A 27,805-nucleotide genomic window follows, 5' to 3' on the forward strand; every position below is an offset into this window, starting at 1 on the left:
TTAACAATAGCGATCAGATATTAATAAATAGAGTAGAGTAGAGTCTGACTGGTGTTATGAGTGTGTTGAATAGACAAGAAAGAACAACATACAAGGCTTAAACATGTTTATTGTGCAGAGAAGAGGTGAGATTTACGATGCTGTTAGTGAAGAATGCTCCTAAGAGATGTCCCAGGATGTCTGTAAGGTGGAGCTGAATAAAAGAAACAAACAGAGATCACAATAACTAAAAACATACAACTAATATGTGCATGTAACAACAAAAGTAATAAGCTTACAATCGTTATAGTTGTGAAGCTTAACACATTATGCAACAGTCAGTTCAGATAATATAAATGAAGTATGACCTAGACACTAACATAACCACGTAGAATAATGTAGTTAAACATATACAAATAGACAATTTAAGTAAAATAATATAGCTTGATTTAATAAAAATGGAATAGCAAATAGCATTATAAAAGCAAAACACTTACACAGAGTAGATGTAGGGAAGATAAAGTAGGCCACAAAATGGTTGTCCACACATAAAAACCTGAGAGCAGGAGGAAGCGGTGCCTGGCTGTACCAGAGGGGGTGAAAGTTGTATACACATTCTTTTCTTAAGTGACATAGAGAAAAGGCCGTAAATAAGGGTAATGGGGGAACAGGAAAACCCAAATATGGAATCACAGGAAGGGGACTTTGCTAGGATGAAGAAAATAGGAAAAAAAAGGTGTCATGTAACACCAGGGTATAAGGAATGAGTGTGTGCAAAGTGTGTGTGCGCTTGATCATTTTGATGTGATGAAGTGACCACCTTCTATGGGCTCATCAGAACGTGTCTGGAATAAAGAAGTTTTTGCTCTTTCTCATCCAAGACTGAAGATTTTTCATTGGCTTTTAAAGGTCCATTTCATTTAATTTTATTAGGTTAAGAGTGCTACATTGGGAATTAACTGAAACAAAGAATCCACCCGTGATGTGTCTGCTCAGAGACGGGCTCTGAGTTCCGACATTGGTCACTAAAGCAGGGACGTTTCTACTTAAATCAGCAGCAGATTGGAAGGAAAAGTGGTGGCATCAGATTCAGAAAAACTAAAGCCACAATGTGCCTTTGTGACAATGAGGGAAGTTGCGGTTCAGTGGTTTAAATGTAGGGAGCAGAAGGTCATGAGTTCAGATCTCAGCACCACCAAACCAAACTGCCACTGTTCAGCACCTTCACCCTCACCTGCTCGAATGTATAGACCATTTCAACGTGCACTCGTTCAGGTAAAGAAGTGACGTCTTTGGTACTTGGATGTTTCTGTTTAGCCAAAGCGCACATTTTAAACATCTTCTGGAGACTGAGGTTTCTACACAGTGATATTGCTACAGTTTATTTATTCTTGAGATTAAGAATCTCAAAATTAAAACCAGGACCATGTTGTTTGGTGGTTGCACGATCTCTCAGACCAGGAACTGACTTGCTGTCGGAATTGAAAGTGTTTAGATTTCTGAAAAAAACAGAACCCAACATGACGCTTGGATTACAGAAGTGAAGACAGAAGACTGATACAAACATCTCAAGGAGATCTACTAGGTTGTTTAACAAGATATTGGAAGGTGAGAAGATGCCTGAGGAATGGAGAAGGAGTATGCCGGTACCGATATTTAAAAACAAGGGAGATGTGCAGACCTGCAGTAACTACAGGGGAATAAAGTTGATCAGTCACACCATGAAGTTATGGGAAAGAGTAGTGGAAGCCAGGCTGAGAGAAGAGGTGATCATCTGTGAGCAGCAGTATGGTTTCATCCCGAGGAAGAGCACCACAGACGCATTATTTGCTTTGAGAATGTTGATGGAGAAGTATAGAGAAGGACAGAAGGAGTTGCTTTGTGTATTTGTGGATTTAGAGACAGTGGCATTGAGTAAAAGACAGGAAGTGGAGCTGGAGGTAGAAGAGCTGAAGATGTGGAGGTTCGTTGGGAGTGACGACGATGGACAGGATTGGAAATTAGTTAATTAGAGCGACTGCGCATGTAGGACGTTTTGGAGACAAGGTGAGGGAGGTGCGATTGAGATCGTTTGGATATGTGTAGAGGAGAGACATGGGGTATATCGGTAAGAGAATGTTGAGGATGGAGCCACCAGGAAGGAGGAAAAGAGGAGGACCAGGGAGGAGGTTTATGGATGTGGTGAGGGAAGACATGCAGGTGGTTGGGTTGAAAAAGGAAGATGTAGAGGACAGGTGGGTATAAGGTCAGATGATCCGGTGTGGCGCCCCCTAATGGGAGAAGCCGAAAAAGATTCGGCGTGAGAGCATGTTGTGAATATGAATGAAATAAAAAGACACGTTAGTCAGGATTGTATTGCGGCATCTTTTTTATTTGATAAGACACCGTTTTTAAAAGACCAAACTCAGTAAACACATTAATAATGAAGCAAAGTGTGTACAGAAAAGCAGTTTTGGTTTAGTTTGGTCTTTTAAAAACGCAGTCTTGTCGCATTAAGCCACGTTTTATGTTCCCGAGTTCATGATCATTGAGTCGTTTATGAACGATTTGTTTCTTTTAAACGAGTCGGTTCAAAGATTTATTCGTTCATTTCTGCTGGACGCGCATGCGCAAAGCCTCCATATGTTATGTAAAAATTATTTGTGTAGTTCATCTCTCTACTCTTCTGGTCCAAGTCGTTCCTGTTTTTATCACGTGACTTCCATATAAGCTATGCATGTGATTAAATGAACGAAATGAGCTAATTGACAAAAAAAAAGAACGATTCGTTTATTTTGATGAGATTCAAAGAACCAAGTCGCTAAAATGATTTTCGATGATCTTCCCATCACCAGTTTGTGGCTTCTTGGCTTTGTTTTGCTGATCGGTTTCTCACCAGTGCAGTTCGGGAGGAATATTGACCAGAAACTCGGGAGATCGCAACACCGGTTACCATAGCAACGATCCAAACAGGGAGGGTTTTCAGTGTGTGACGCTCCAACCCTCACCAAACACAACATATACAGACTTTCTCGTAAATTTAAGGAACTGTAGACATCCAGACTCACTTGGTCTTAACCGGATAATAACACACCTGGAGATGGTATTTCAGGTAAGTGTTTAATGTTGTTCCCCTTAATGTCTGATTTCAGGACTGTTTTCGTCCCTGTTTCCTCCACCGGAAATGCTTTAGGACCAGACATGCCCTGTATTACATTTTGTTATTGTTTACTTCTTCGAAATGCTGTAAAAATGAGAACTGTAGGTCACTCTGGATAAGGACATGAAGTTGATGGATGCTTTTATTCAGAGCGACTTACAATTACATCTGAGCCCAGCAATGGCATCTTGGTTGGTGGTGCTGGGGTTTGTACTCATGACCTTCTGGTCCAAACCATTAAGCGTCCACTTTTCCACACACACATATATACATATACACATACACACTGCCCGTCCAAAAAAAAAGTCACCACCTGGATTTAATTAAGCAAATAGATAAGAGCCTCATATTGGATAATTACTGCATTGGGGGTGATAGTGTTTCATCTGGCAACAATTTATTTAACCCTAACTGATGCAGTGAGCAGCTTCTCATTACTAAAACAACCATGTTGAAACACACATCCTGTGGTCATTGAAAAGATTTTAATCAGTTTTAGAAGAGTCAAAGTAATGGCAAGTATCAAAGAAAACATTTCAGGAGATTGTTGAAACTACTAAAATTGGGTTAAGAACCGTCCAACGCGTTATTAACTGGAAGGATGGTGGAGTACCATCATCTTTAAGAAATGTGGTCAGAAAAAAAAAAATCTTTAACAGTTTTCAGTCAGAATCTTGTGGCAAAATAATGACAGACCAGAAGATCTGAAGGGTGAAGCTACTCAAGCTGTTCATCATTTATTGTAACAAAAGGTCATGGATGCAGACCTGTTACATTTACAACATGCAGAAACCCAACATTTTTTTTTTTAATTATAAACAAGTGCACTATAATAAATGTTCATTTCAATGAACAAGATTCAAAGAACCAAGTTATAAAAAATCCCCCCCAATCACTAAGTGCACATGCTGGGGCTGGAACCCCTGAACTTCTGATCAGTAACCCAGAGACTGAAAAGACAAGTACCAACTTGTATTTAGGTTCTTTATATTTCAACCCCCACAAGAAAATGATCAGCAGATCATTCCAGCAAATGATCATTTTAATCGGAAATTAGACCAAAAAAAAAAAAAAAAAAAAAAAAAAGAAATCTACTTCATACCAAGACAAAAACAAGATTTTATTTTCAGCAAGTTAGTCAAGTTTTGATAAATCAGACAATTCATTCAAGTGGGGATGGTTCTCCACGTGGAAGGTTCTCCATCTCATTCCATTTCCACAGACCTTTCAGTACACAGTATAGAGGTTAAGAAAGTTTAGAAGTTCGCCAATAGACTCTAGATCACGAAGACACAGGTCAGCCGGATGGGCTCATCATGCTCAGACAAGAATCCTTCTCCTCCTATAAAAAGATCAAATGTAGTGTTAGATAGGTTTACATATTTTACACACCATATGAAAGTAGAAACTTCAGCAGATGATGTGTTCAGAAAACCGATGATCACCACTGAACAGTCTGCCGGTAATTCCAGCTCTTTCAGTTTGAGTTTTCATCATGACACGAGTTAAATGGTTAAAAAAAAAAAAAAAAGGAGACCAAGATGACTTGCCTGATGAGATCTGAGGTCCAGCGATGGACGGAAGCAGCGGGTGGGTCCACCTACAGGACATCAAGCGTGTAAGAACAGTGCATGGGGCCCACGTGGTATCAATGCATTGTTTCAGATCTCTCAGATTAACGGTGAAGAAAATCGTCAGTTATCGCATAAGACGGCACTTCCTACTCAAGGGTTTCATCAGTGAGACGCTCGGGTTGGGCAAAGAGACATTCAAGTAGAAATCTCACCATGAACTCCATGACTTTTGCAGGCAAACACACCAGGGCTGTTCAGGCCTGCTAACACAACCAGGACCAGAGCACTTCCATTCCTAAAAACAAACAAATACAAGTTAAAATAAATTTAAAAAAACCCAACCCAATACATTTAAGATAACTAATGAACATCGAGATGAACTTACCTCAGATGTGCAGCTTCAGGAGCCACGTGCTTCAACAATCCGCCATAAACACATTAAATCAGCCTGGACTTTCAGGAAAAAGCCCCAAAAGGCACAATACATAGTTCGTTAATATTATTTTGGTTATTGAGCAACCAGCCAGCAATATATTTAACACGCAGCTCATGATTAAATCTAGAAGCCACCATCTCCTCCTCTGCAGAGCACAAAAAGACTGAAGCAACCACGCGCGTCGAAATATATCAGAGCCTGGGTGATGACGTAGTGCACACTTCTGCTGTCTACGTATACGCAGGTCAACGTTAGCCCGTTTAATATTTTCGCGATTTATTTTTTGATAATATATAACGTTGGTTTCTTTCTCATATCCCTGTCATTTTATTTAATTGTATTTTAATATAAATAAATTATTAAATAAAAAAGTAATCCCCTGAAAAGTATAAGGCTTAAGGAAACCGGAAATGACGCTCACAAAAAAATCTAACAAATATTCGCAACTAAAACTAAATATATGTATTTGAAATCATTTTTTTTCCCGAATCTGTTATCTATAAAATTGTAAAGAAGAAAAAAGTCAAAAACGGTTATAAAGTCTGTTATTGACATTGTTTAAAAAAAAAAAAGATATGTACACACATACTTATAGAATAAATCTGGTACAGTATGTAAAATGTCTGGTTTTAATAAATTTTAAATGAAAATGACATACAATAGAAATTAAAAACAATTAAAATAAAATAAAATATAGCTAACCGGTAAAGTCCGCATTTTTTAAAAACAGGCTCCGCCCACAAAAATAGAAATGGATTACAAACCAATGAACAATAAAATACGACCACAAATTCAAAGGAAAAGCTCTTAAGATCTTAAATATGAATGAATGTGTGTAATATTTGTCATTATGAAATCACTATAAATCATATATAAGATTATTGAGCTTGTTATCAGATTTTAAAATTTCTGAAACACCAATCTGTGTGTGTGTGTGTGTGTGTGTGTGTGTGTGTGTGTGTGTGTGTGTGTGTGTGTATATATATATATATATATATATATATATATATATATATATATATATATATATATATATAAAAGTGTCAGTATCGATCAAAAGTGGTACAAGGAAGGAACAGTGGTAAACCGGGGACAGGGTCATGGTCGGTTGAGGCTCATTGATGAGTTGATGAGTCCAATAGATGAGTTACTGTAGATAAAATTTCTAAAGTTCGTGCTGTTAATGTTGGCAGGACTGCTGGCAGCAATAGGGGACCAACACAATCACACACACACACACACACACACACACACACATATATATATATATATATATATATATATATATATATATATATATATATATATATATATATATATATATATATATATGTTAAAATAAGGAAATGTATTAATAAAAAATATAATTATTAATTATAAAATGAAGTAAAATGTTAATACAGTACAACACGGAAAGTAAACAATGCTGTAATGTTTATTTTAAACTCTGCTTTTCTTTTGACGTCATAGGACAAACAATAAACAAGCAGAGAAACACATAGGCTACTACAGAACTGTATACTGTACAGTACATGTACTCAATATGAATGTGATACAGTGCACTGTATTTCTAGGAATTTACACAAAATTCATCTCGCTATATTCTCGCAAATGTTTTCTGTGTGTTTAAGTGTGTGGGAGGATAATTTACGGCTTAAACAAGAAAAGAAAAAGCATCTCTGGGGTGACTTTCGTTGATAGCAGGTGGTTTTGGAACGTAACCACCAAGATATATACAGGGAATTACTGTATTTTTTTTTAGGGCAACTTTTACTTTAACTAAATTTCAAAGTAAACATCTTTTTACTCAATTGCATTTTGTAAAATCTGTTGTTCCTTTTTATTCATTTGTGGATAATAACTTAACTGGTCAAAACACGCAGCGAGCTACCGATCAGGATCGAGCGCTCGCTCTGTTTTCAACTTGTTTTGATTGGCGCTTGGTGTATCTACTGATCACCAACTTACAGTTCAGCACCAGTTCAACGATTAGAGAGAAATAAATGATGAAAGAAACTCCAGACTCGAACTCGCCACAACACCCGCAGCCTCATTTACACAGTGTTGAAAAGAAGGTTTTGTGCTTAAGATCGTTGTAATAGAAATCAATCAGTGTTTGACTCATTAATATCAGTGTTTTTACATAAACTGAGTTGATTGAGCAAAGAGTCTTGTGGGAAAAAATTATAGGAACATTATAGCCATAATAAATCATAGTACTTTGGATACTAAAGTACATTTGAAGGTAAATACTTTTGTACTTTTACTTAAGTGAGCGGTTTGGTCCCCTGGTGGTCTAGTGGTCTAAGATGCAGCGCTCTCACTGCTGCGACCCGGGTTCGAGTCCCGGTCAGGGAACCATCCCCAGCCACTTTCAGTGCCGGTCCCAAGCCCGGATAAATTGGGGAGGGTTGCGTTAGGAAGGGCATCCAGCGTAAAACCTGTGCCAAATCAAACATGCGGAGGATCCGCTGTGGCGACCCCTAACGGGAGAAGCCGAAAGAAACTTAAGTGAGAGGTTTACTTTTACTGGAGTCATATTTTATCGAGTGGATCTCTACTTTAACACAACTACATGGTTTGTGTACTTCATCCACCACTCCTTCACTTTACCAATCATAATGTTATAATGTCATAATGTTATTCCTGGTCTGTGTAAACCTTTTTCTACGAAAGGTGAGAAACTTTTACCAGACACCTCTCACTCCAGCCATGGACTGTTGAGTCCTCTCCCATCTTTCCTTCAGCTGTCAGCCTACAGACAGAGAAACACCCATGCACAGTGTTTTGCATTATTATTATTTATAATAATAATAATACAAATATTTTATTATTTATTTGGAAACGAAAGTGTAACACGAGTTGCACTGAGCTCGTGTCGAATCTGCTGTTCCGGTTTCGAAAGCCAGTGGCGCAGTTGTTTCCCTCCACGCAACTTCTCCAGCGATATGTTCTTCAAATGCGCCACTGGCAAGCGGAGATCTTTTGACACCATCCAAAATCAGAGGAGTTCCTGAACGGAGAGAAAAGGACACGTTTTGCTCCCGAAAACAACCCAAAAATCACTTCCGGTGAGTTTCCTGCTCGGACTTTGTGGTCGGAATTGAGCTGAACCGAACCGTTTCAGCTCGCGCTCGAGCGCCTTAGTGATGCTAGTCAGCCCGCTAGCTAGCCGCCTTTTGAATCAGAGAATCCGAATGATTTGCGGGTCAAGGCGGATATTATTATTATTTAAAAATGTTTATTTTTGTATATCATATTTTATCGAACACATTTTAGAAGTCATTTAATACGTGTAAGTGTTTATTAAAAGAAAATGGAAGATGGTTCGGTGAAAGTTGAGACTAGCATGCTAGGTTTTAGCTAACACACTCGGAAGCGGTTCGCTAGAGCTCGCGCATTGATCCCGACATGTTGGACACGACATTATATTATATTAAGGATAAAGTAATTAAAGTTATACACGTATAATGGTTTATTATGGCGCTTAATCCGAGGCTGACCGGAATGATGTTTTTTTTCCGGTGTGTGTACGTGCACGCGCTGGATTCTACAGGATCAATCCGGTTCATAACCACATGGTTGCATCGTCCTGTCCCTGATAAACACTGTGTGTGTGTGTGTGTGTGTGTGTGTGTGTGTGTGTGTGTGTGACTAAAACTAATGGCATCCTTCAAATGTATTAAAACACAAACACCTACAGCAGACTTGTATGGAATCCAGGCCTGGACTCAGCACTAGGCCCGTGTTTCTCTCTCTCAACCTTTTCCTTCAGTTTTAAGCTTTAGGGTTTGTAATAGATCAATTTTCTATTATATTTTGAGAATTGTTGTATAGTGATGCGTTTCCCTTCAGGTCACGTGGTGCCTGGGGGTTTCCTGGCGTTTATGGTTGACTTCAAATGAGCCCCGACTCTAAATACCTCCATACATATACAAATAATAAAAAAGGGAAGAAATTATACATGAAATGGAAAAAATGTCCTCCTAAATGCATACGTGTATATCCTAATGCTATGCGTTTGGATGTGCCAGTGTCATATCTGGACTATTTTTATAGTTTATATTATATGCATATGGAAGAAAGTGAGTGATTTCTTGGGGGAACGTTTGGGGTGTTCCCCCACAAATTACACATTCGACGTAAATAAAATAACACCAAGATTCATGACCAATTTGACCTTTTTTTAAGTTTTGCAAATATAAGATCTTTCTGTCTATTCCTGTGTCTTTACAGGGAAATTTGTCATAAAGCATTTAGGAACAACACATGTACCCAAAAACATGACAAAGTTACAAAAAAAGTATTCATTTAAAGGAAATTGAATCGTACTTCTAAATAGCTTTCTGTTCAAAATCAATTGTCAATTAAACCTGAATTTCCCAGTTGTCAGATTGTGGTGTTGAAAAGAAGGCAATACTAAAAAAAAAAAACTATTGATACACATGACCTTTCCAGCAATATGCACTTTTTTTCCCAAGCCTTTACCACATAGTTGGAGTCGCGCAATTGTATAAATGACGTCTAGAAGCTCTATATGAAAACGAGGAGACCCAAACCTGTTTGTTTCAGCATGACAATGCTCCTGTGCACAAAGTCAGCTCCATGGAGATTTGAATGGAAGATCTCCTGCTATAGAGCTTTAAATCCTATTAAACATCTTTTGGGATAAACGCTGACTGCACCCCAGGCCTCCTCACCTCACCTATGTGTTACCTGACTCTAATTATGAGTGCAAACGAGGACTAGATGTAAAATAGACTGTGTTCAAAATGCAGATGCCAATCTTAGGGTCAGTTGTTTAAACTTTTGTACAGTGGCAGTTCTTGAAAATAATTTCTTTAATATACAGTGTTTGTTTGACTACAATAGCAGCAGGATGGATGAGGCAAATATGGTGGGCGAGTTGGTTCTTTGTATGTAGAATTGAAAAAATAAATGTTTGAATTTATTTGTTTGTGTCTCTGGCAGACTTATGCAGTGTCCATAGCAGAGCAAGATGTTTAACAAGTCGTTCGGTACTCCCTTCGGAGGAGGAACAGGAGGATTTGGGACTTCATCCACGTTTGGGCAACAGAGTAAGTATTCAGGATGTTCCTTATACTTAACCCTTTACCCCAGTTTGTAAAAGGGGGGAAAAAATATTTAGTATTGTCATCTGAACAGACCATCTTCTGTCGCTTTATACAGTGTATCATAAAAGTAAGTGCACCCCTCACATTTCAGCAGCCATCTTAGTAGCTATTCATAGCGACTGTTAGCAAACAAATAGTTTACACAATAGCATTTAATTAAACTATACCATGTTCACCTGATGAGGATATACAGGTTTTGCTTATCGTGCTGATGTTTCACTTTCATCCGTGACTCCAGTGTGTTTTGTTTTCATGTGCTTGTGCATCCTGCGTTTTTTTCGCTGCCACACGAGCTCTGTTTTGCATAACGTGCAGGTTACAGTCTTCTTTGTTGCGTTTAATATAAAATGCTCCCATGACTTAGGACGCACACTATTTCCTGCTGTCGGTTGACCCTGTGCTGTCCACCATTTCACAAGCAGCCCAACTAATCAATAACTGCATTCGTTGACAAGGAATTTCATTATGGATTATGGTTGTTGCAGCTTTAATAAATACACTTGTCTAGAGTTAAGGTTGCTATTTTATCTAATTGCTTGCTAATTGTTTTCACGCTCGTTTTCCAGACACAGGGTTTGGAGCGACAGGTGGTTTTGGTGCTTCTGCTTTTGGAACCACAACCAACACCGGTGGACTTTTTGGGGCAACACAGAACAAACCTGGTATGCTACTGCTCTTGTCATTTCTACAAGTTGAATGATTTTGAGTTTTGGGATTGTGATCTCGCTTTTCAAATCTTGTTCTTGATCACCGTGGTTGCAGTATTGCTGTGTGTGTGTGTGTGTGTGGATATTTGAATCTCCGATTCTAATAATTCTTTTGCTTCACTCAGGTGGGCTTTTTGGCTCCAGCACATTCAGCCAGCCCGTCACTTCGTCTACTAGCAGTGGATTTGGGTTCGGTGCCACAAGTGGCGGTACCTCGAACAGCCTCTTTGGCAGTACTAATACAGGAAGTGGAGGGCTTTTCTCTCAGCAAGGAAATGCATTCGGTGCCAATAAACCCGCCTCTTTTGGTAGTAAGTACAGTTCAATACAAATGTGATCAATTGGGGGGAGATTATTATTTTTATTATTATATTTAAAACATTGGTGTTTGTTTTGCAGCTTTTGGAACCAATACCAGCAGCGGAGGATTGTTCGGGGCAACCAACGCTGCCGCTAATCCGTTCGGAGCAACCTCTTCTCTGTTCGGACCCTCTGGCTTTACTGCGACGCAACCTGGAACGACTATCAAATTTAATGTAGGTTTGAATTTTTTTTATTTCTATAATATTGTGGGGATATTTTTTATATGGATCATATAACTTTGAACTTTTCTTGCTTTGCTTTCAGCCACCAACCGGAAGTGACACGATGGTCAAGAGTGGTGTGACGACCAGCATCAACACCAAGCACCAGTGCATCACAGCCATGAAGGAATACGAGAACAAATCTCTAGAGGTCAGAGGCAGCGAGTTTTAATTCTGGAATCAGGAGTGTTCACTGATTGATGTATTGGGTTTAATAATTGGTTTTTACCGTTCAGGAGCTAAGGCTGGAAGATTACCAAGCAGGAAGAAAGGGACCCTCAAACCCAATGGCAGCCACTGCAGGCGGCTTGTTTGGGGCCACAGCCGCTGCACCTCCCAGCACTGCTGCTGGTCTGTTCGGCTCCTCGGGTACCGGCTTCAGCTTCAACCAGGCCAAGCCTTCATTCAGCGCTGGTATGTGTATACGTATACAAATATTTAGATCAGAGAGATGAGTATTTGTGCCTTTTTTTTTTTTTTTTTTTTTTTTTTTAAACCTTTTACACCTAAGCTGTGTGTTCAGTAATTATAGAATTTCTTTTTTTTTTTTTATCATTGGGAATTTTTACTTTGGTACACTTGTGTATACCTGTGTGGTTTAAGATACATAAAACTAATATAACTAACTGTTCCATAGGTACCAGTGGCTTTGGGGCGACCCCGGGTGGTTTATTTGGGCAGCCAGCTCAGACTAATAGTCTCTTCAAGCCCTTCAGTCAGGCCACCACCGCCCCAAACACTGGCTTCTCCTTCGGGGGCACCAACACCATGGGCCAGGCCAACACCAGCACTATGGTTGGTTCACACACAGCAAGCACTTTCATACACTATATGACTAAAAGTTTTTGGACACCCGATCAAGTACAGTTTGTGTGTAAGGGTGTAAAGTCAGGTACTGTTGTAGGCGACAGTTTTTGGGGTGCAGTCGGCGTTTACATTCATCCATGTTCAATAGGGTTGAGGTTCAGAGCTCAAGAGTTAAGAGATCTTCCACTCCAACCCATGTAAGGCAGAGTTTGCTTTGTGCACAGGGGTGTTGTCATGTTTGGTCTCCTAGTTCAAGTGAAGCGAAATATAATGTTACTGCATCCAAAGAATTGTGTCTTGAACTTTATAATTGTTTAGGGAAGAGCCACATAAGTCTGGTGTCCCATTACTTTTGTCCATCTAGTGTAGATAATAGCCCTGATGTATTTACACATACATACTGTATTTTTCGGACTGTAAGCTGCTACTTTTTTACCACATTTTGAACCCTGCGGCTTAAACAACGAAGCAGCTAATATATGGATTTTTCCTGGGTTTTTCCCGGTTTCACAAACTTCAAGCCAAAAAACTGAACCCCATAACATTATAGACCAATGAAATTTCCTAAAGGAAACGAAAAAACGCACTTTACCTGTGTTTTGAGCTGCACGGCATCGGAAGAAAAAAACCTTCCACCGGTGGTGCACGATGATGCCAAAAGATAAACTCCCGAGAGAAATACAGTGGTACCTTGACCTACGAGTTTAATTCGTTCCGTGGACGAGCTCGTATCTTAATTTGCTCGCACATCAAATCAGTTTTCCATATTGAAAATACTTAAAATGGCATTAATCCGTTCCAACCCTCAAAATGACACTCCGTTTTTATGTTTCATGTTATTAAATTGGAAAATACATTTCTAAATATCAAATCTTGAATAAAAACATAATAGAAAGAGTATGTAAAGATATAATAAGGTTTTATTCAGTGTATTTTCCTAGGAGATGAGACGACTTGAGCTAACGAAAACGTGTGTGTGTGGAGGGGGGGGTAGAGGTGATAAGTGGAGGCGGAGGGAAAACTCGTTTTTTTACTATCACTCCTGTATACTATGTATCCCTAAAATTTTTACTTTTTCTTCTTTGCTTATCTTAATTTTTGTCACAATCTTTGCTTTCTGGCTTCGCTTCGCCATCTAGCAGCGGCGTCTCAAGCTCGTACCTCAATTTCTTTGCTCGCGTAACACAGCAAAAAATGCATTAATGCACTCGTAGGTCAAGGTATGACTGTAGTTGTGAAAGGAAGGAGCAAGACAGTGAACAATGACTTACTTTGTCGGCTACTGTTTAGATACAAGCCGCTGTAACGCGTTGATTCTGTGTGAAGGGAGAGCTCGCTAAAACTCCAGGTGTAACAGAAATCATATAAGCACAGACAGGTTTCCAAAACTCGTGCTTTTTTATTATTCTTGGCAACAGCGTTATGGGTACGGTGTGTATGTATATGTGTGTATGTATATGTGCGCACGCAGTCGTCTTATATGTACACTGTTCTCTAACTATCTGTGATCAGGGTCTGTTTGGGAACACTGCTGCCTCGCAGGCTGGAGGTCTGTTTGGGAACACGGCCAACACCAGCACGGCCGCGGGCTTTGGCACGGGCACCGGGCTCTTTGGGCAGCCCAATACCGGCTTTGGGAATGTGGGTACACAGGTGACTTGTGGAGAAGACTTTTAGCAATTTTTGTTCACATAACATTTTTCATTCTGAATATTTTTACTAGAAATTTTTTGTTCTTACAGAATCTGTTTGGTAACAAACCTGCGGGGTTTGGCACCACCACCACGAGTGCTCCCTCCTTTGGCACAGGCACTGGCCTGTTCGGCAACAAACCTGCACTCAGTTTAGGGACAAACACGAACACTTCCAGCTTTGGTGAGTGAGAATTCCTTGTTTTCTGATTTGTAATTTGGTGGTTTTTGATTTCAACTGCTAAAGACTGCTATTATGTGTCTCAGGGTTTGGAGCCAATCCTGCTGTAGGTAGTTTGTTTGGAAACAAATCTGCTACTGGAGCACTCGGGACAGGACTCGGAGCGGGTTTTGGAGCAGGTACGAGATATCATTCGGAAGATGTTGTGTTTTAGGCTCTTGTAGAAACTGTCGTCTTTTTATTGAGAGTATTTTCTTACTCCATTCTTTCAAGGTGTAGGTGCAGGTACAACGTCTCTGTTTGGAAATAACCAGAACAAAATCGGATCCACTCTGGGGACAGTAGGGGCGTTCGGGGGCAATAGTTTCAACACAGGAAACAGCGCGCTGAACTTTGGAGCACCGCAACAACCTGTCGGTGAGGAGCACTTTTAAAAACAAAGCTATTAACATTAGTTCTTTGTGCCGATGAGATTTCTAATTTAAAGCTTAGTTGGTGTGCAGTCTGCTAAACCTTTTAAGTTTTTGTCTTTCAGCCCTGACTGATCCCAACGCAGCAGCCCAGCAAGCAGTGCTCCAGCAGCAGCTCAATGCGCTGAACTATTCTCCTTTTGGAGATTCACCTCTGTTTAGAAACCCACTCTCAGACCCCAAGAAGAAAGAGGAGGTGGGTAACATTATGAAATGGTCTTTATTAGAGGTCGACTGATTAGTAGATTTTACCGATAGCTAGGTTTGATTGTTTTTACCGATAACCGATTTATCAACCATTTAGTTAAACAAAAAATAGTTAATGGATTAAAAAAAATAAACACAGCCCTAAACACAAACAAATGAATAAATAAAAATAAACTTATTATATAAAAAAGTACTGAATGTGCTAAATGAAATAAATATGAATTAGATTAATAATGCGAGTTATACATATTTTATATGTAATCTTTGCTAATTTTCACGTCAATTAGCGCCTGAAGCCTACAAATCCAGCCGCCCAGAAAGCCCTGACGACCCCTACACACTACAAGCTCACCCCCCGTCCTGCCACACGTGTGCGTCCCAAGGCCCTCACCTCATCAGGTTCTGGGAAATCTCAGCTTTTCGATGGGCTAGACGACGATGAACCTTCTCTCACTAACGGAGCTTTTATGCCCAGGTAAATGGCAATATTCAAAGGTGCTACATTGAAACCAAGAGCTTGTGTGATTGTCTAGAATGCCATAACGTGCACGGGTTGAAGCGTTTTATTTGTTTTGTCTTTAGGAAGAGCATAAAAAAACTTGTGTTGAAGAATTTGAACGGAAGCAGTCTTTACAACAGCCCACTGAGCAGGGAGACTGAAGACTTGAACTCCCCATCAGAATACCCAGAGAACGGCCTCAGGTATGATTTTATACCTGTATCTTGGAACTGTTTGGATTTTTTGGCTCTTTAATAGAATATTGGCATACTGCATGTAAGCTTGAGAACATTCATGTTCGACGTTAACCAGTTTTGATGATTGCTGGAACTATCAAATGTAGCAAAAATGTACACGATAGTTTTTCCGGCTTACGGTTTGTTTGTACACGTGAGGCTTTGCGCCTTATGGAGAGCACTATGTTATATAAATTTGTAATTGATTAATTATATGTATAAATAACTTTTACATGTTATTCAGTATTTTGATTTATTTATTCATTTTTATAAAGCTCAGCACTATTTTACATGGAGTGTGTTTTGTTTTTTGATCCAGTATTGATTTAATTAATCAACCATCGGTCCAACCTTGCTACCGGTTTCGGTAAAATCGGTCAACCTCTAATTCATGTTGCTCTTGTTAATGCTACTTGTGCACCATTTGTCTTCAGCCCGAGAGCAGATACAGAAGAAAACCAAGACCTAGAGCCTCAAGGAGGCGCAGAGGACGACCTGCAAGTCTCAAAGTTCTACACCAACCGCATTACTAAGCCCATCCTGCACACCCAGCCCAGTCCCTCACTGCAAGACACCATCAGCGAGCTGAACATGCGCAGAGCCATCAGCGCTCGCAACGGCCTGGACCTCAGCAGTGAGGACATCTCTTTGGGAGACGAGAGTATTCAGGAAGAGAGGGACGAGGAGCTGGAGGCACAGAGACCTCCTCACCCAGCAGGTAGGTGATGACCGTAGTCATCAAAGTTCACAATGTTCAATCTGAAAAACCATCGTGGATCCATGGTTGACTGTTCCTTTTTTGTGTGTGCAGGTATCGTGCTCACCCGGGTGGGCTACTACACCCTGCCGTCCATGGAGGATCTCGGGAAGATGCTGAATGAAAATGGCGAGTGTATCGTCGAAAACTTCACAGTTGGAAGGAAAGGTATACTATGCATCACAATTCTTAAAATGTTAAAATTTTATTTATGTTCAAGATAAATGTTTAGTAACCGTAAATGTGTTCCAGGCTACGGCTCTGTCTACTTTCCTGGTGAAGTGAATTTGACGAACCTGAATCTCGATGAAATTGTGCACTTTAGACGAAAGGAAGTAATTATCTACTCTGATGACAAAGATAAACCTTCTGTGGGAGAGGGCCTGAACAGGTTAGAAGCACCATCTATTGTATTCCTGATGCTCTTCATCAATTCCTGTCCATTCGTGTAAAAAGACACAATACATATTGTTCATAGACCAGCAGAAGTGACCCTTGATGGTGTTTGGCCCAACGACAAAACCACATGCAATCAGATCAAAAGTCCTCAGCGGCTGAGCGAGATGAACTACGAGGAACGCCTAGAGAACGCTTCACGCAAGCAAGGCGCCCGCTTCCTGGAGTACAGACCTGAAACTGGTTCCTGGGTGTTTGAGGTATTTGAGCCCATTTTTTTTTTTTTTTTTTTGGCTTTATCACGATTTGTATTTGTTCAATTATAGAGGCCTGTATGATGGATTTATTTGATTTTTAAATTGTTTGAAATTCACCGTCAACCACGTTGATTGCTGGAGCTATCGGCTATTGATAGTTTTTCCGGGTTGTTTTACAGTATGAGAGCGACCTCTAGACTCATGTTTCTATGACCACATGCTGTTTATTTGAAGTGTCTGTTTTGTTTAAATTAATTTTGCTCATAACTTTCAATGTTTTTATTTATTTGGACTTCTTGTTTCAGTTTAAATCCATGTCTTTTATTTACCTCAATATTTTATAATATAATTATATTTATTTTATTTGTCACATTTTCATGATTCAGTACCCTTTTCTATTTTTTATTTTTGTTATAAAGTTCAATGCACAGGGTTTTTTATTTTATTATATAATATAAAATAATCCAGTATCTATTTTAAAAACTCAGTTGAATAATTAATTATTTAGATCATTGTATTGTGCTTATTAGGTGCATTTTATTTAAATTTCTTTTTTTCTGGCACACTTCATCTCGCATTTATTAACCTCTGGTTTGTCGTTGTGCATCGTTCATTATCAGGTGCCACACTTTTCCAAGTACGGCCTGCAAGCCTCAGACGAGGAGGATGACGTCCCCCCGGCTAAAACTGAGACGAAGAAGATTAAAACGGCCATCTCGGCGGGACTGCAGCAAATCCCACTGCCCCAGCAGCACCAACAGATGGCGCCACAAGCTCAGGTAGACTGAGGAACACGCTACGACAAACACAAGTTCATCTGTACCTCTGTCTCCTGTCCTGCTGGTGTCGATACCTTAACCATGGGTGTTCCAGTTCAATCATGATGCCTGATTATCCAAAACATTTATAGTTATTGCTTCTCGGTGGTTTGGCTTGAATGCTATGCAGATCATAACTGGTTTGCCGGTTAGATTATAAGCATAAACATGTTCAGAGTTGATTTAATATCTTAGGACATTACGTAATGTGCTTGTGTAACAATGTGTGTGTATATATAGTTTTTTTTTTTTACTGGTGTATTTGAGAGTGAAAATGGGTGAATGTACTTCTTGTCTGAATTGCATAATAGATTTGATGTTTCTCATTAATAATTTTTGCAAATGATTTTGTAGTTTGTGATGATGAATTTCTTAACCAATTTTCATTTTTTGTTGTTTGAAATTGTGCACGTTCATTTTTGTCATGTATTCTACCGGAAATAAAATTGCTATATTGTATGGCAGGAATGTAACGTGTCTTTTTGTTTTTTTGTTTTACTTTTTTTTTTTTAGCGTTAGAGGGAGAATCTGTAATATGTGCTTTCATTTAAAAATGCGTGTCTCACAGTCTGTCTTTGCACGTACGTGTAGAGTACGGCGGTGCTGGAGCTTCTGAGCCGCGTGTCCGAACTGGACAGCGACATGGCCGATATTACCCAGGAGCCTCCAGCGGATGGAGTGTTGTGTGACGAGGATGACAGCGTGTTGGAGGATGACACCAGGATGGCACTAAGAGCGGCGACCCCTGCTGAGCCAGAGCCCATCTCTGCCTCCAGCCAGATCGCCTCCTCGTTAGGAATCAACCCACACACGCTTCAGGTTTTAGCATCGTTCATGTGACGCCGTTGCACTGCACTTCGCAGACATGCTTGAATATACAATCATTTTGTTGAGTTTAATAGTCTTTTTTATTTATATATATATATATATATATATATATATATATATATATATATATATATATATATATATATATATATATATATAAATATATATAATAAAATTTTCTTTTTTTTTTTTTTTTTACATAAATATTCATAAGCATGCAAATTCTACCCTGAACTTTTATATGCAATATGCCTTGTACATTTAATCTTGTAAATTACGCAGATTATGAAGGCATCCCTGTTTGCTGGTGACGACGACGACGGCGACCTCTTTTATGAGCAGCTCCCTCTGAAGGTTTTGGAGGAGGTGTCGTCTCCCCGGCTCTTATTTGCAAAATCCCAGGCCAGACTATCAGGTTGGCACATTTTAGCACCAACACACCACCACTTCTGCCATGGAATAGTGAAGAACACTGATTAACAGGTGCCATGATTAAGATAGTGGGTGTCAAGTTTATTTGTATAGCGCTTTTCACAACAGACATTGTCTCAAAGCAGCGTTACAGAATTTTAAGAGTTAAGGTGAACGGTGTGTATTTATCCCTGATGAGCAGCCGTGGTGACTGGCAAGGAATTCCCTTAGATGTTATGAGGAAGAAACCTTGAGAAGAACCAGACTCAAAAGGTGAACCCATCCTCATTTGGGTGACATCAAGGGTGTGAGATCATAAATCTTACAATACAGAACACTGGATATGGAGAACCAGGAAGTGAACATTTCGTCCTCAATATTGCGTGTTAGAAGCAGGAAAATGGCGAGCGTAAGGATTTGAGTGAGTTTTACACATTGTGACGTCTAGACGTCTGGGTCAGTAAACTGTAGCTCTTGTGGGATGTTCCTGGTCTGCAGTGGTCAGTATCTATCAAAAGTGCTACAAGGAAGGAACAGTGGTGAACTGGGGACAGGGTCTGATGTGTGTGTGTTTGTGTGTATATGCATGCGTATATAGAAACATGTTTTGCACAATAGTTCCACTTTTTCCTCCTAGTACTCAGACACCCACCTGTCATTTTTTTATTCGCCACTAGAGGACACACCACACAGTAGTGAGCCATTGTGTTGGACTGTTGTGGCCGACGCAAGAAGCCCACTTTCAACAAATAAGCTTATTTTAGATCTTACTGAATTATTTATTTATTTATTTTTCTTTAAAAGTCGGTGGCCTTCTGCAGAGCAAGTTGACTTCTGGTGGAGGGCTGTTTTCACAGCTGCCTGAGGTTCCCTTCGGAGCGATCCTTCAGAAACCGAGTAAGCCAGCAGAAGCTCCATGGCCCTCACTGAGCACCTCGATCGTATTGCCTCCTCCGGTCCCTGAGGTCACTCTGAGGACTGTGGGAGCACGCAGACTGGATGGCCCAGTGCCTCTTGACAATTCAGTGACTGTGGGAAAAAGCCGTCTCTTGATGGATGCAGCGCTGTATATGGGCCGCTCTTTCAGGGTGGGATGGGGCCCTAACTGGACACTTGTGCATTGCGGGAATCGTCTCAGCACAACTGCGGAGTCGAAGGATCAGAACAAAGACTCCATGGGCTTCGGGTTCCTGCCCAGACCTACGAAGAACCGGCAGTGAGTTGCGCAGATGATGTGAATGTAGACTTGATAGTATGTTAAGAGAAATGCAGCCTTTCTTTTGATAGATTAAATTGATTTTTCTTTATATTTGCTTCAGAATCACTGAAAGCCCCTTTAAAGTACATCTGGAGCAGGTGGTGGGGATGGAGCCCAAGGAGACGTCGGAGAGCCTGGCTGTGTACCACCAGCCGCTTGAGATCGGGCTCAGGCACAGCACCATCAATACTGACCATATCTGCCCTTTCATCCAGCCAGAGAAAGGAGTGAACGCTCTGCACGATTATGCTAAGTGGATTGTAGAGGTTCTCAAGCAGCAAGGAGCTGGAGATGGTAAAATTATCTCCTACAGCTTTTGGGAACCTTTTAGATTTAGCAGTAAAGTGACTAAAATATTAGCTTTAGTTGTAGTTTTCTAACAGAACTGGAACCCCTGGTGATTTTGTTCCTCTTTCATTTCTATCAGTTGTTCTTGGTCACTGGCAGCAAGTATGGACTCTGTGTGAAGCTCTTTGGGGGCGGCTCGCAGATCAGGATTTGAAGGTCGGCGGAGGTTATCGGGAGCAACATGCGAGAAGGCACGGTTTCTCCCTCTGGCTATCTGAGAGCGCCGCCCAACGCATTCAGGACGAAGTGGGCCACAAGCAGCACCACGTCGATGCCATCTTCAGCTACCTGACTGGCAACTGCATCAGTGAGGCCTGCAAATTAGCCCAGAAGAATGGTGAGGAGGGGAACCCATGGTTGAGAGCACATCGCTGAATCGGCATGTTTAGTTCCTGGTCTTATTGTTCGTATGTTTGTCTGTAGGAGACCATCGTCTCTCATTGCTGCTGTCCCAGGCTGTGGGTTCTCAGGGCAGCAGAGATCTTCTGGCTCTCCAGTTATCAGACTGGAACAGAATGCAGACTGACTCTTTCATCCAGGAGGAGAGGCTGCACATTTTCGCCCTACTCGCAGGCAAACCTGTATGAAGTGGATGTGTTAGAAAGAGAGAATTTTTTTTCCGGGTAAACGTTCTATGCACTGATTTGAGTTTGTTGGATTTCAGGTTTGGGAGGCAACAGAATGCTATATAAACGTGTGCTCCGAACTGGACTGGAAGCGCTGTTTGGCTGTGCACCTGTGGTACATGCTGCCTCCTACAGCCTCTGTGGCAGACGCTCTCGCCAAATACGAAGCCGCCTTTCAAGTAAGATTTATACCTCACGAGGTACCAAACCTTTTTATTTCCGATTGAAGAAGAAATCGTGTCAAGATTGGGTGAAATTGAGATGTTCAAGGTTGTCTGTTAGCCAAAACTGGTAATGGAAATATTTATTGGATTTTTAAACTATTAGAAAAGTATTGAGAATTTTAATGGCTAAAAATTCCCTTTCACCATCTTTACTCTAAATCAGAGCTCCCCAAACTTTGGCCTTCTGAACAATGCCAGAGACAATTTGAAAATTTTAAATATATGTTTTGCTCATACCTGCTTTTAATAATAAAGGTTGGCTTTCAAACTGAAATTTCTCTTAGCTCCAGCAAACAACTATCGGTGGCTCAACCTCTATAAATAATGATAAGCTATCTGCAAAAATCAGTACCCATAGTTTTTCCGGCTTCCGGTCCGCTGTCATTACGAGAGCGCCCTCTAGAGGCAAATCACGGACACTGTGACTTAACATTTTTAAAACAATTTTAAATAAAATGCCTGCCTGTTTACTTAATATCTAAAATGTTTTATAGTTTATAAAATAAAATGGAATAAATCAAATTAATTTGGCACACATTGAAATTAATTAAATAAAATTAAATAAATGGATTTGTTAGAACCCATTTGTTTAATACAGATTTCCTTATAACCCTGATTTTTTATTTATTTATTTGGTCAGGGTTTGGACGATGGAAGAAAATACGCATGTGCTCCTCTCCCTCCTTATATGGATGATGCAGAACAGGACGATTTGGAGGAGATGGAGGATACAGAATCTAAAAAGCCGCTTTATGACATCTGTTTTCATTTGCTCAAACTTTACAGTGACAAGTAAGTAGACATTTTGCGTCTCCGAACTTTGTTCCTGTATAGGCGAAGTGAGCCCCAGCAAAGACCCGAGCTAAGCACAAATTGATAGTTATTTTCATTACAGGCAGTGCTTTAGGAAAGATCAGGACTGTTCAATAGCGAATGGTATGTTCTCATTTTTCCAATGTTGATTTGTTCAGGCACTACAGTCTGCAGCAGTTGCTGGACCCCACTACGGTGACGGCAGAGCAGCTTGACTACAGGCTAAGTTGGCACCTGTGGAACGTGCTCCAGGCCCTGAATTACACCCACCTGTCAGGGTCATGCCAGAGTCTCCTACACACGAGCTACGCTGCCCAGCTCGAGAGCGCAGGCCTCTGGGAGATGGCGGTTTTTGTTCTGCTTCACATCCCTGACCCATTGTGAGTATTGTGAGCACTGCGAGTGTGTGGAAACGTTCTAGAAGTTTAGCCGGCTTCAAAAAACATGGTTTAAATGAGAAAAAAAAGTTTACCGTGCACAGGTTTTGCTTCCTTGATGATCGTTTTAATAGTTTCAATTACCACCTGCATTTCCTAATTTAATTTTTTTTCCCCTGCCGTATTTTTGGAATAAGTTCTTTTTATTTCAACTTTATTTTTTGTTGTGTACAAAATACTCGTGCTGTAGTCATGGGAATGCATGACATTTATTAAATAGCACCACCTACAGGACTGGAGTAGTGATGGGAGGTTGACTATCAGAGTTCTGTGTTTGCTGAGTGTTTGTTTAATGTGTCTATAAATGGGCGTGTAGGCTTCGAGAGCATGCTGTGCGGGAGATCCTGAACCAGCACTGCACTCTGGAGGAGACCGAGGAGTCTGCAGAGAAGGAACGCTTCCTCACCGACAAGCTGCTCATCCCCAAGCAGTGGATTCATGAAGCTAAGGCTACCCGGGCTGGCAGGGACGGAGACCGACACCGCGAAGCGCTCCATCTGTACAGGGCCGGACACTGGAACCGCTGCCATCGGCTCGTCATCCAAAACCTGGCTTCAGGTTTGTCCACGTGGAGCTGTAGTAATAGCCTAAAATACTACAGTATACGTTTCATCTGGTTTTTAATCGCTCATCCCGAATATATAACTTATTTCTGCTCAGTATGTTTAAGCTCAATTGTGTGACTCTGAATCTTTTGTTCCTCCGCTTTTCTAGACTGCATCATTAATGATAACCACGGGTATCTGAAGGAGTTCCTGGAGGGCCTGGCAGTGCCCGAGCGCAGCGTGCAGATACAGGACTGGGATACGTCGGGACGTGTCTATCTGGACTACATTTGTGTAATTCAGACTCTAAAAGCCATTCAGCAGGTACATCACAACTCTAATATGGGTCTGGGTCATAATTTATAGTATATTAAGCCTTGTTTATTGGTAGATTCTTGCCGTCATGTTGAATATCGCTTGTTTAAAAATCTGCATAGATGGACAGCCCTGGATACGAGCTGGAGCGGCTACAAACAGATGTGACATCCCTGTGCAGCAGGATTGAACTCCTTCCCTGTTTCAAGGCCAAAGACAGACTGGCCCAATCAGGTGTGTGGTTTATAAATACATGTGCACACACAAAAAGTAACACTAAATAAATTAGATCAGTTACAGAAAAAAAAAGACACTTCAAATAAACACATGTAGCGTCAGTGGTTTGCCTCTAGAGGCCGCTCTCGTACTGTATAATGTAACTCGGAAAGCTATTGTTATGGATTTTTGCAGATTAATAGGCAAAACTGATGAATAAGTCGGCCTTAAATTTTGAACATTTAAAAATAAGTAAGTAAATATCATACAGACCTCTTTAATTAAGCAATTCCAAACATGAACAAAGCCAAAAACAAGCTCATACCTAAAAGACCCAGGGACCTGTTTTAGGTTTGTACTCCAGGAAGCAAGCACCTTGCATTCCAAATAAATAAAAAAACAAAATGGATTTGTAAAATAGACACTTAAAAAAAACATCACGTGATTTGCTTCTAGAGGCCACTCTTGTACTGTATAACGCAACCCGGAAAAACTATCAGAATGGATTTTTGCCAGTAGTTACATCCGTCAATTATTGTTGCGACTCATTGGTTTTGCCAATTAATCAGTTGAAGTCTAGTAAAAAGAACTATACTAGTAAAAAAAATTTAATTAAACTAAAATGCCATTTCACAAGAGGACCAAAATCTTAAAAGCACACAGAAAAAAGAAAGATTTAAATTTTCCCAACCTTTTGTTAAAAAACTTCTTTTGCTTCACATCCAGAAATGGCCAAACGTTTGGCTAACATCCTGCGCGCAGTGCTAAGCCTCGAACTGGGCGGAGACAGCGCCGTGGATCCTCGTCACATCCCCCTGTGCCAGCTCGCGCCCCACATCGGACGCTTACCCATGCCTGAGGACTACGCCCTGGAGGAACTCCGCAGCCTCACGCAGTCTTACCTTCGAGAATACATCGTCGTCAGTCACTGAGAGCAGCGACAACTTGGACTTTTTTTCAACACTTTGGTTTCACCTCGAACACATAAACACGTTTATTTCTCAGTCAATGCTGCATCTGGAGTGCATTTTACTGATTATTGCTGCTTTATGACGACACGTCATGAAGTTTTATTTTTTGTTTGTTTCATTTTTTTTTTTTTCATTCTTTCTCACCTCCGCCCGGGTTGGAGCTCGTTTGGCATGCGATCAGTAGGGAGAGAATTCCTATGGCTGTTCTCACCAGCTTTTCAACAAGATCATTCACTATTTAACATCATTCACGTTTAGTTTAGGTTTTAAGTCTCTTTTTTTTTTTTTTTTGTTTGCTCCGGTATCTGATCTGACGGCAGAAAAAACATAGAATTAGTTATTGTTATTGTAGTATATGGTTTTTTTTTGCTTTACTAGATGTGTTCAATTTGAGGATACGATTCGGGCGTGGCCATGCTCATAATGTTTGAAGTACATACTGATCTTTTTAAGACAGCTATAGATTAGAGATGATGTGTAACCCTCCTCAGACGATTCATCCTCACTCGGCACCAAACGACGGTGACGGTAAACCTGTAAAATGGCCATGATATCTATTTTTGTAAGATTTTGTACATACACCAAACAGGAAAACGAAATTGTTCGCGTTTTTCGGCAAACGTAATATAAATTAACGGGTAGAGCTGCAAAGGGTGAAAGAGCGGATGTATTTAACGAGTGCGCGTGCGGTCAAACCTTCCCGCTGCCACGCTTCGATCGGCACAAGAGTACGCGTATATTTTTATCGGGCCTGCTTTAACGCCGTTTTCCAATCCTCTTTGTTTTAATTTCTCTGTAGTGTAGAACAAACCCCCCCCCCCCGTGCCACGATTAACGTGCAGATGTTTGGTGCATTCTACCCTTTATGCTGCGCATGCTTGAGCAAGAGTACTTTTTCTAAAAAACAAAAAACAAAAAAAAGTGAATAAAATAAAAATTATGATACTTTCTGTTCGAATCGCTGATTTATATTCTGAACACGCATCACATGCAGAAATCTGTTCACATTAGATTCAGACACAAACTGATCAGACAATGTTGTTGACAGGTGACGTGAACAACACTCGCTTCATCATGACACCTGTTAGTGGGTGGATTTAGTTATTAGGCAGCAAGTAACCATTTTGTTCAAAGTTTGCGTGTAAGAAGCAGGAAATATGGAAGAGAGTAAGGAGTTGAGCTAGTTTGACAAATTGTGACGTCTAGACGTCTGGGTCGGAGCGTCTCCAAAACTGCAGCTCTTGTGGGATGTTTCTGGTCTGCAGTGATCAGTATCTATCAAAAGTGCTCCAAGGAAGGAACAGTGGTGAACCGGCGACAGGGTCGAGGCTCAATGATGCACATCTGGAGCGAAGGCTGGTCCGTGTGGTCCGATCCAACACATGACGACCTGTAGCTTAAACTGCTGAAGAAGTTCATGCTGGTAATGTTCGTTGGTAACAAGTGTTTTGCCACCAAAAGAGGAAACAACACAATAATAGGCAGGTGGTTATAATATTCTGCCTGATGTGATGTCAAAAAAACTAGAGTTCAGGTTTTTCTTAACGGAAGTAGATGATGAGCAAACTTGAACTGATCCAGCTTTTATTGAATGTGTATTTAGTCCTCAGATCTTACAACTGGACCATTAGCAGAGGTGGGAAGTAACGAAGTACAAATACTTCATTACTGTACATGAGTTTTTTATTTATTTATTTTTTTGGTATCAGTATTTTACTTCACTATTTATTTTTCAGACAACTTTTTACTTGTGTAATTTTTACACAAATATCACGTCTGGTATGATATAATGTCCTGTCCCTCACTCACCACAGATGTAGACTAGTTTACGAAGGTAAGAATAAGCAGGACAGTAAGCAACAACAAGTAAATCTAATGTGGGTGAGACAGAGGGAATCAGTGATGTAAACATGACTGAGATCAGACACATTCCTGATCACGTGATCATCATCATCATCATCATCATCATCATTTCTCTGCTTGTGTTCTATATGTGGATGTTCAGCCTGGATACATTCATTAGGTAACAACATTTTTAATTCGTTTTGTATTAATATATATATTAGGCTGTCAAAATTAAAATTATTTTAAACGGCATTACATTTTATTACCGTGCGACCAATTCAGTGCACATTTCTGTTTTTACCATTTTTATAAAAAAATATAAATACATAACTAAATGTACCTCTTTAAATATAAAAGAGGCGAAATTAAAGCCTTCAGCACAACATACACAACATTCACGACGTCCTTTCTTTACTTAGATATAAAATATATAAATAAACTTCAACAAAAAAAAAATTTTAATCAGTAAACATTTGTTTTATTGCAAGTTTTAAATCAAACACCAAATCCGCCATGTTTTACACAATTTACCCGCTGGGTGGCGTTTTGTTGGTTTTTCTCTCATAATGGCGAAACGAACTTAAATTACTGTCTTTATGGATCGTACAGATAAAATCAATACATCATTCAAATCTGTAAAATGTCTCATTTAATTTGTATACACTTATAATAAAATAATTTTATTGGTATACACTCATAATAACAAAACGTTGTCTTTTTGTAAAATAAAGTAAACCGACAGGGGGCGCTCTCTGCCATGTCATCTCTCTTCACAAACACAAATAAAACAACCTGAATCTCAGTGAATATTTGCCTCACAGACATAATAAATATGTGTAGAAACCTCGAAATGTCTTTTACATAAACCAGTTCACATAGAATAAAAATATTCTCTAATGATGTAATCGGTATCATTACGTAAATCGGTATAATTATAATAAAAGCTTCTTGACTTGGACACGTGCAGTTTCTCCGGTATCACCTCGTTAACTGTCCGTGTGGAAACATAGCAAAGGTTCCGTTTGGTGTCCTGATGATTTACGTCATTTAAACCTTGTCTTAATGCTCTTTGTTGCTTAAAGTATTCAAAACAGG

The 27,805-nt window shown here is 40.1% G+C and overlaps 1 protein-coding gene, 1 long non-coding RNA gene and 2 other non-coding genes across 7 annotated transcripts; 1 reads left to right on the forward strand and 3 right to left on the reverse strand.

Moving 5' to 3' along the window:
• Positions 1–2,277: 2,277 nt before the first annotated feature.
• nup98 (nucleoporin 98 and 96 precursor) lies at positions 2,278–25,810 on the forward strand. Of its 4 annotated transcripts, none has more exons than XM_046867766.1 (33): positions 2,278–3,070; positions 10,100–10,206; positions 10,830–10,925; positions 11,096–11,281; positions 11,370–11,506; positions 11,598–11,705; positions 11,791–11,968; positions 12,192–12,349; positions 13,874–14,014; positions 14,104–14,236; positions 14,320–14,412; positions 14,507–14,650; positions 14,769–14,899; positions 15,198–15,385; positions 15,493–15,612; positions 16,080–16,363; positions 16,457–16,570; positions 16,655–16,793; positions 16,881–17,058; positions 17,676–17,834; positions 18,465–18,692; positions 18,984–19,116; positions 19,917–20,328; positions 20,432–20,664; positions 20,798–21,055; positions 21,142–21,299; positions 21,383–21,523; positions 22,209–22,360; positions 22,540–22,761; positions 23,135–23,376; positions 23,533–23,687; positions 23,801–23,912; positions 24,621–25,810. In XM_046867766.1, exons 2-33 carry the CDS (start codon positions 10,128–10,130, stop codon positions 24,824–24,826), a joined length of 5,418 nt encoding a protein of 1,805 aa, XP_046723722.1. In that variant the 5' UTR covers positions 2,278–3,070; positions 10,100–10,127; the 3' UTR covers positions 24,827–25,810. The 4 variants fall into 4 exon arrangements, with proteins under 4 accessions (XP_046723722.1, XP_046723721.1, XP_046723723.1 ...); XM_046867765.1 differs by lacking the exon at positions 2,278–3,070 and adding an exon at positions 8,020–8,199; XM_046867767.1 differs by lacking the exon at positions 2,278–3,070 and adding an exon at positions 8,020–8,199 and having other exon boundaries at positions 13,874–14,002.
• Positions 4,543–4,617, reverse strand: LOC124398525. The gene has a single exon (XR_006928083.1). It is a non-coding gene; the product is annotated as a small nucleolar RNA SNORD65 (small nucleolar RNA).
• Positions 4,664–5,299, reverse strand: LOC124397901. The gene is made up of 3 exons (XR_006927982.1): positions 5,078–5,299; positions 4,905–4,987; positions 4,664–4,718 (listed from the first exon to the last, which is right to left on the reverse strand). It is a non-coding gene; the product is annotated as an uncharacterized LOC124397901 (long non-coding RNA).
• Positions 4,787–4,862, reverse strand: LOC124398521. Its single transcript, XR_006928080.1, has one exon. It is a non-coding gene; the product is annotated as a small nucleolar RNA SNORD49 (small nucleolar RNA).
• Positions 25,811–27,805: the final 1,995 nt, after the last annotated feature.

The sequence above is a fragment of the Silurus meridionalis genome, chromosome 15, assembly GCF_014805685.1.
Source record: "Silurus meridionalis isolate SWU-2019-XX chromosome 15, ASM1480568v1, whole genome shotgun sequence".
Taxonomy (NCBI): domain Eukaryota; kingdom Metazoa; phylum Chordata; class Actinopteri; order Siluriformes; family Siluridae; genus Silurus; species Silurus meridionalis.

What these genes read in the sequence shown, in the direction of transcription:
- nup98 (XM_046867766.1), top strand. Translation starts at nt 10,128, where the DNA reads ATGTTTAACAAGTCGTTCGGTACTCCCTTCGGAGGAGGAACAGGAGGA. An exon ending in CTTCACAGTTGGAAGGAAAG is followed by an intron (nt 16,571 to 16,654) that starts GTATACTATGCA and finishes AATGTGTTCCAG; the next exon opens with GCTACGGCTCTGTCTACTTT. An exon ending in CATCCAAAACCTGGCTTCAG is followed by an intron (nt 23,377 to 23,532) that starts GTTTGTCCACGT and finishes CCGCTTTTCTAG; the next exon opens with ACTGCATCATTAATGATAAC.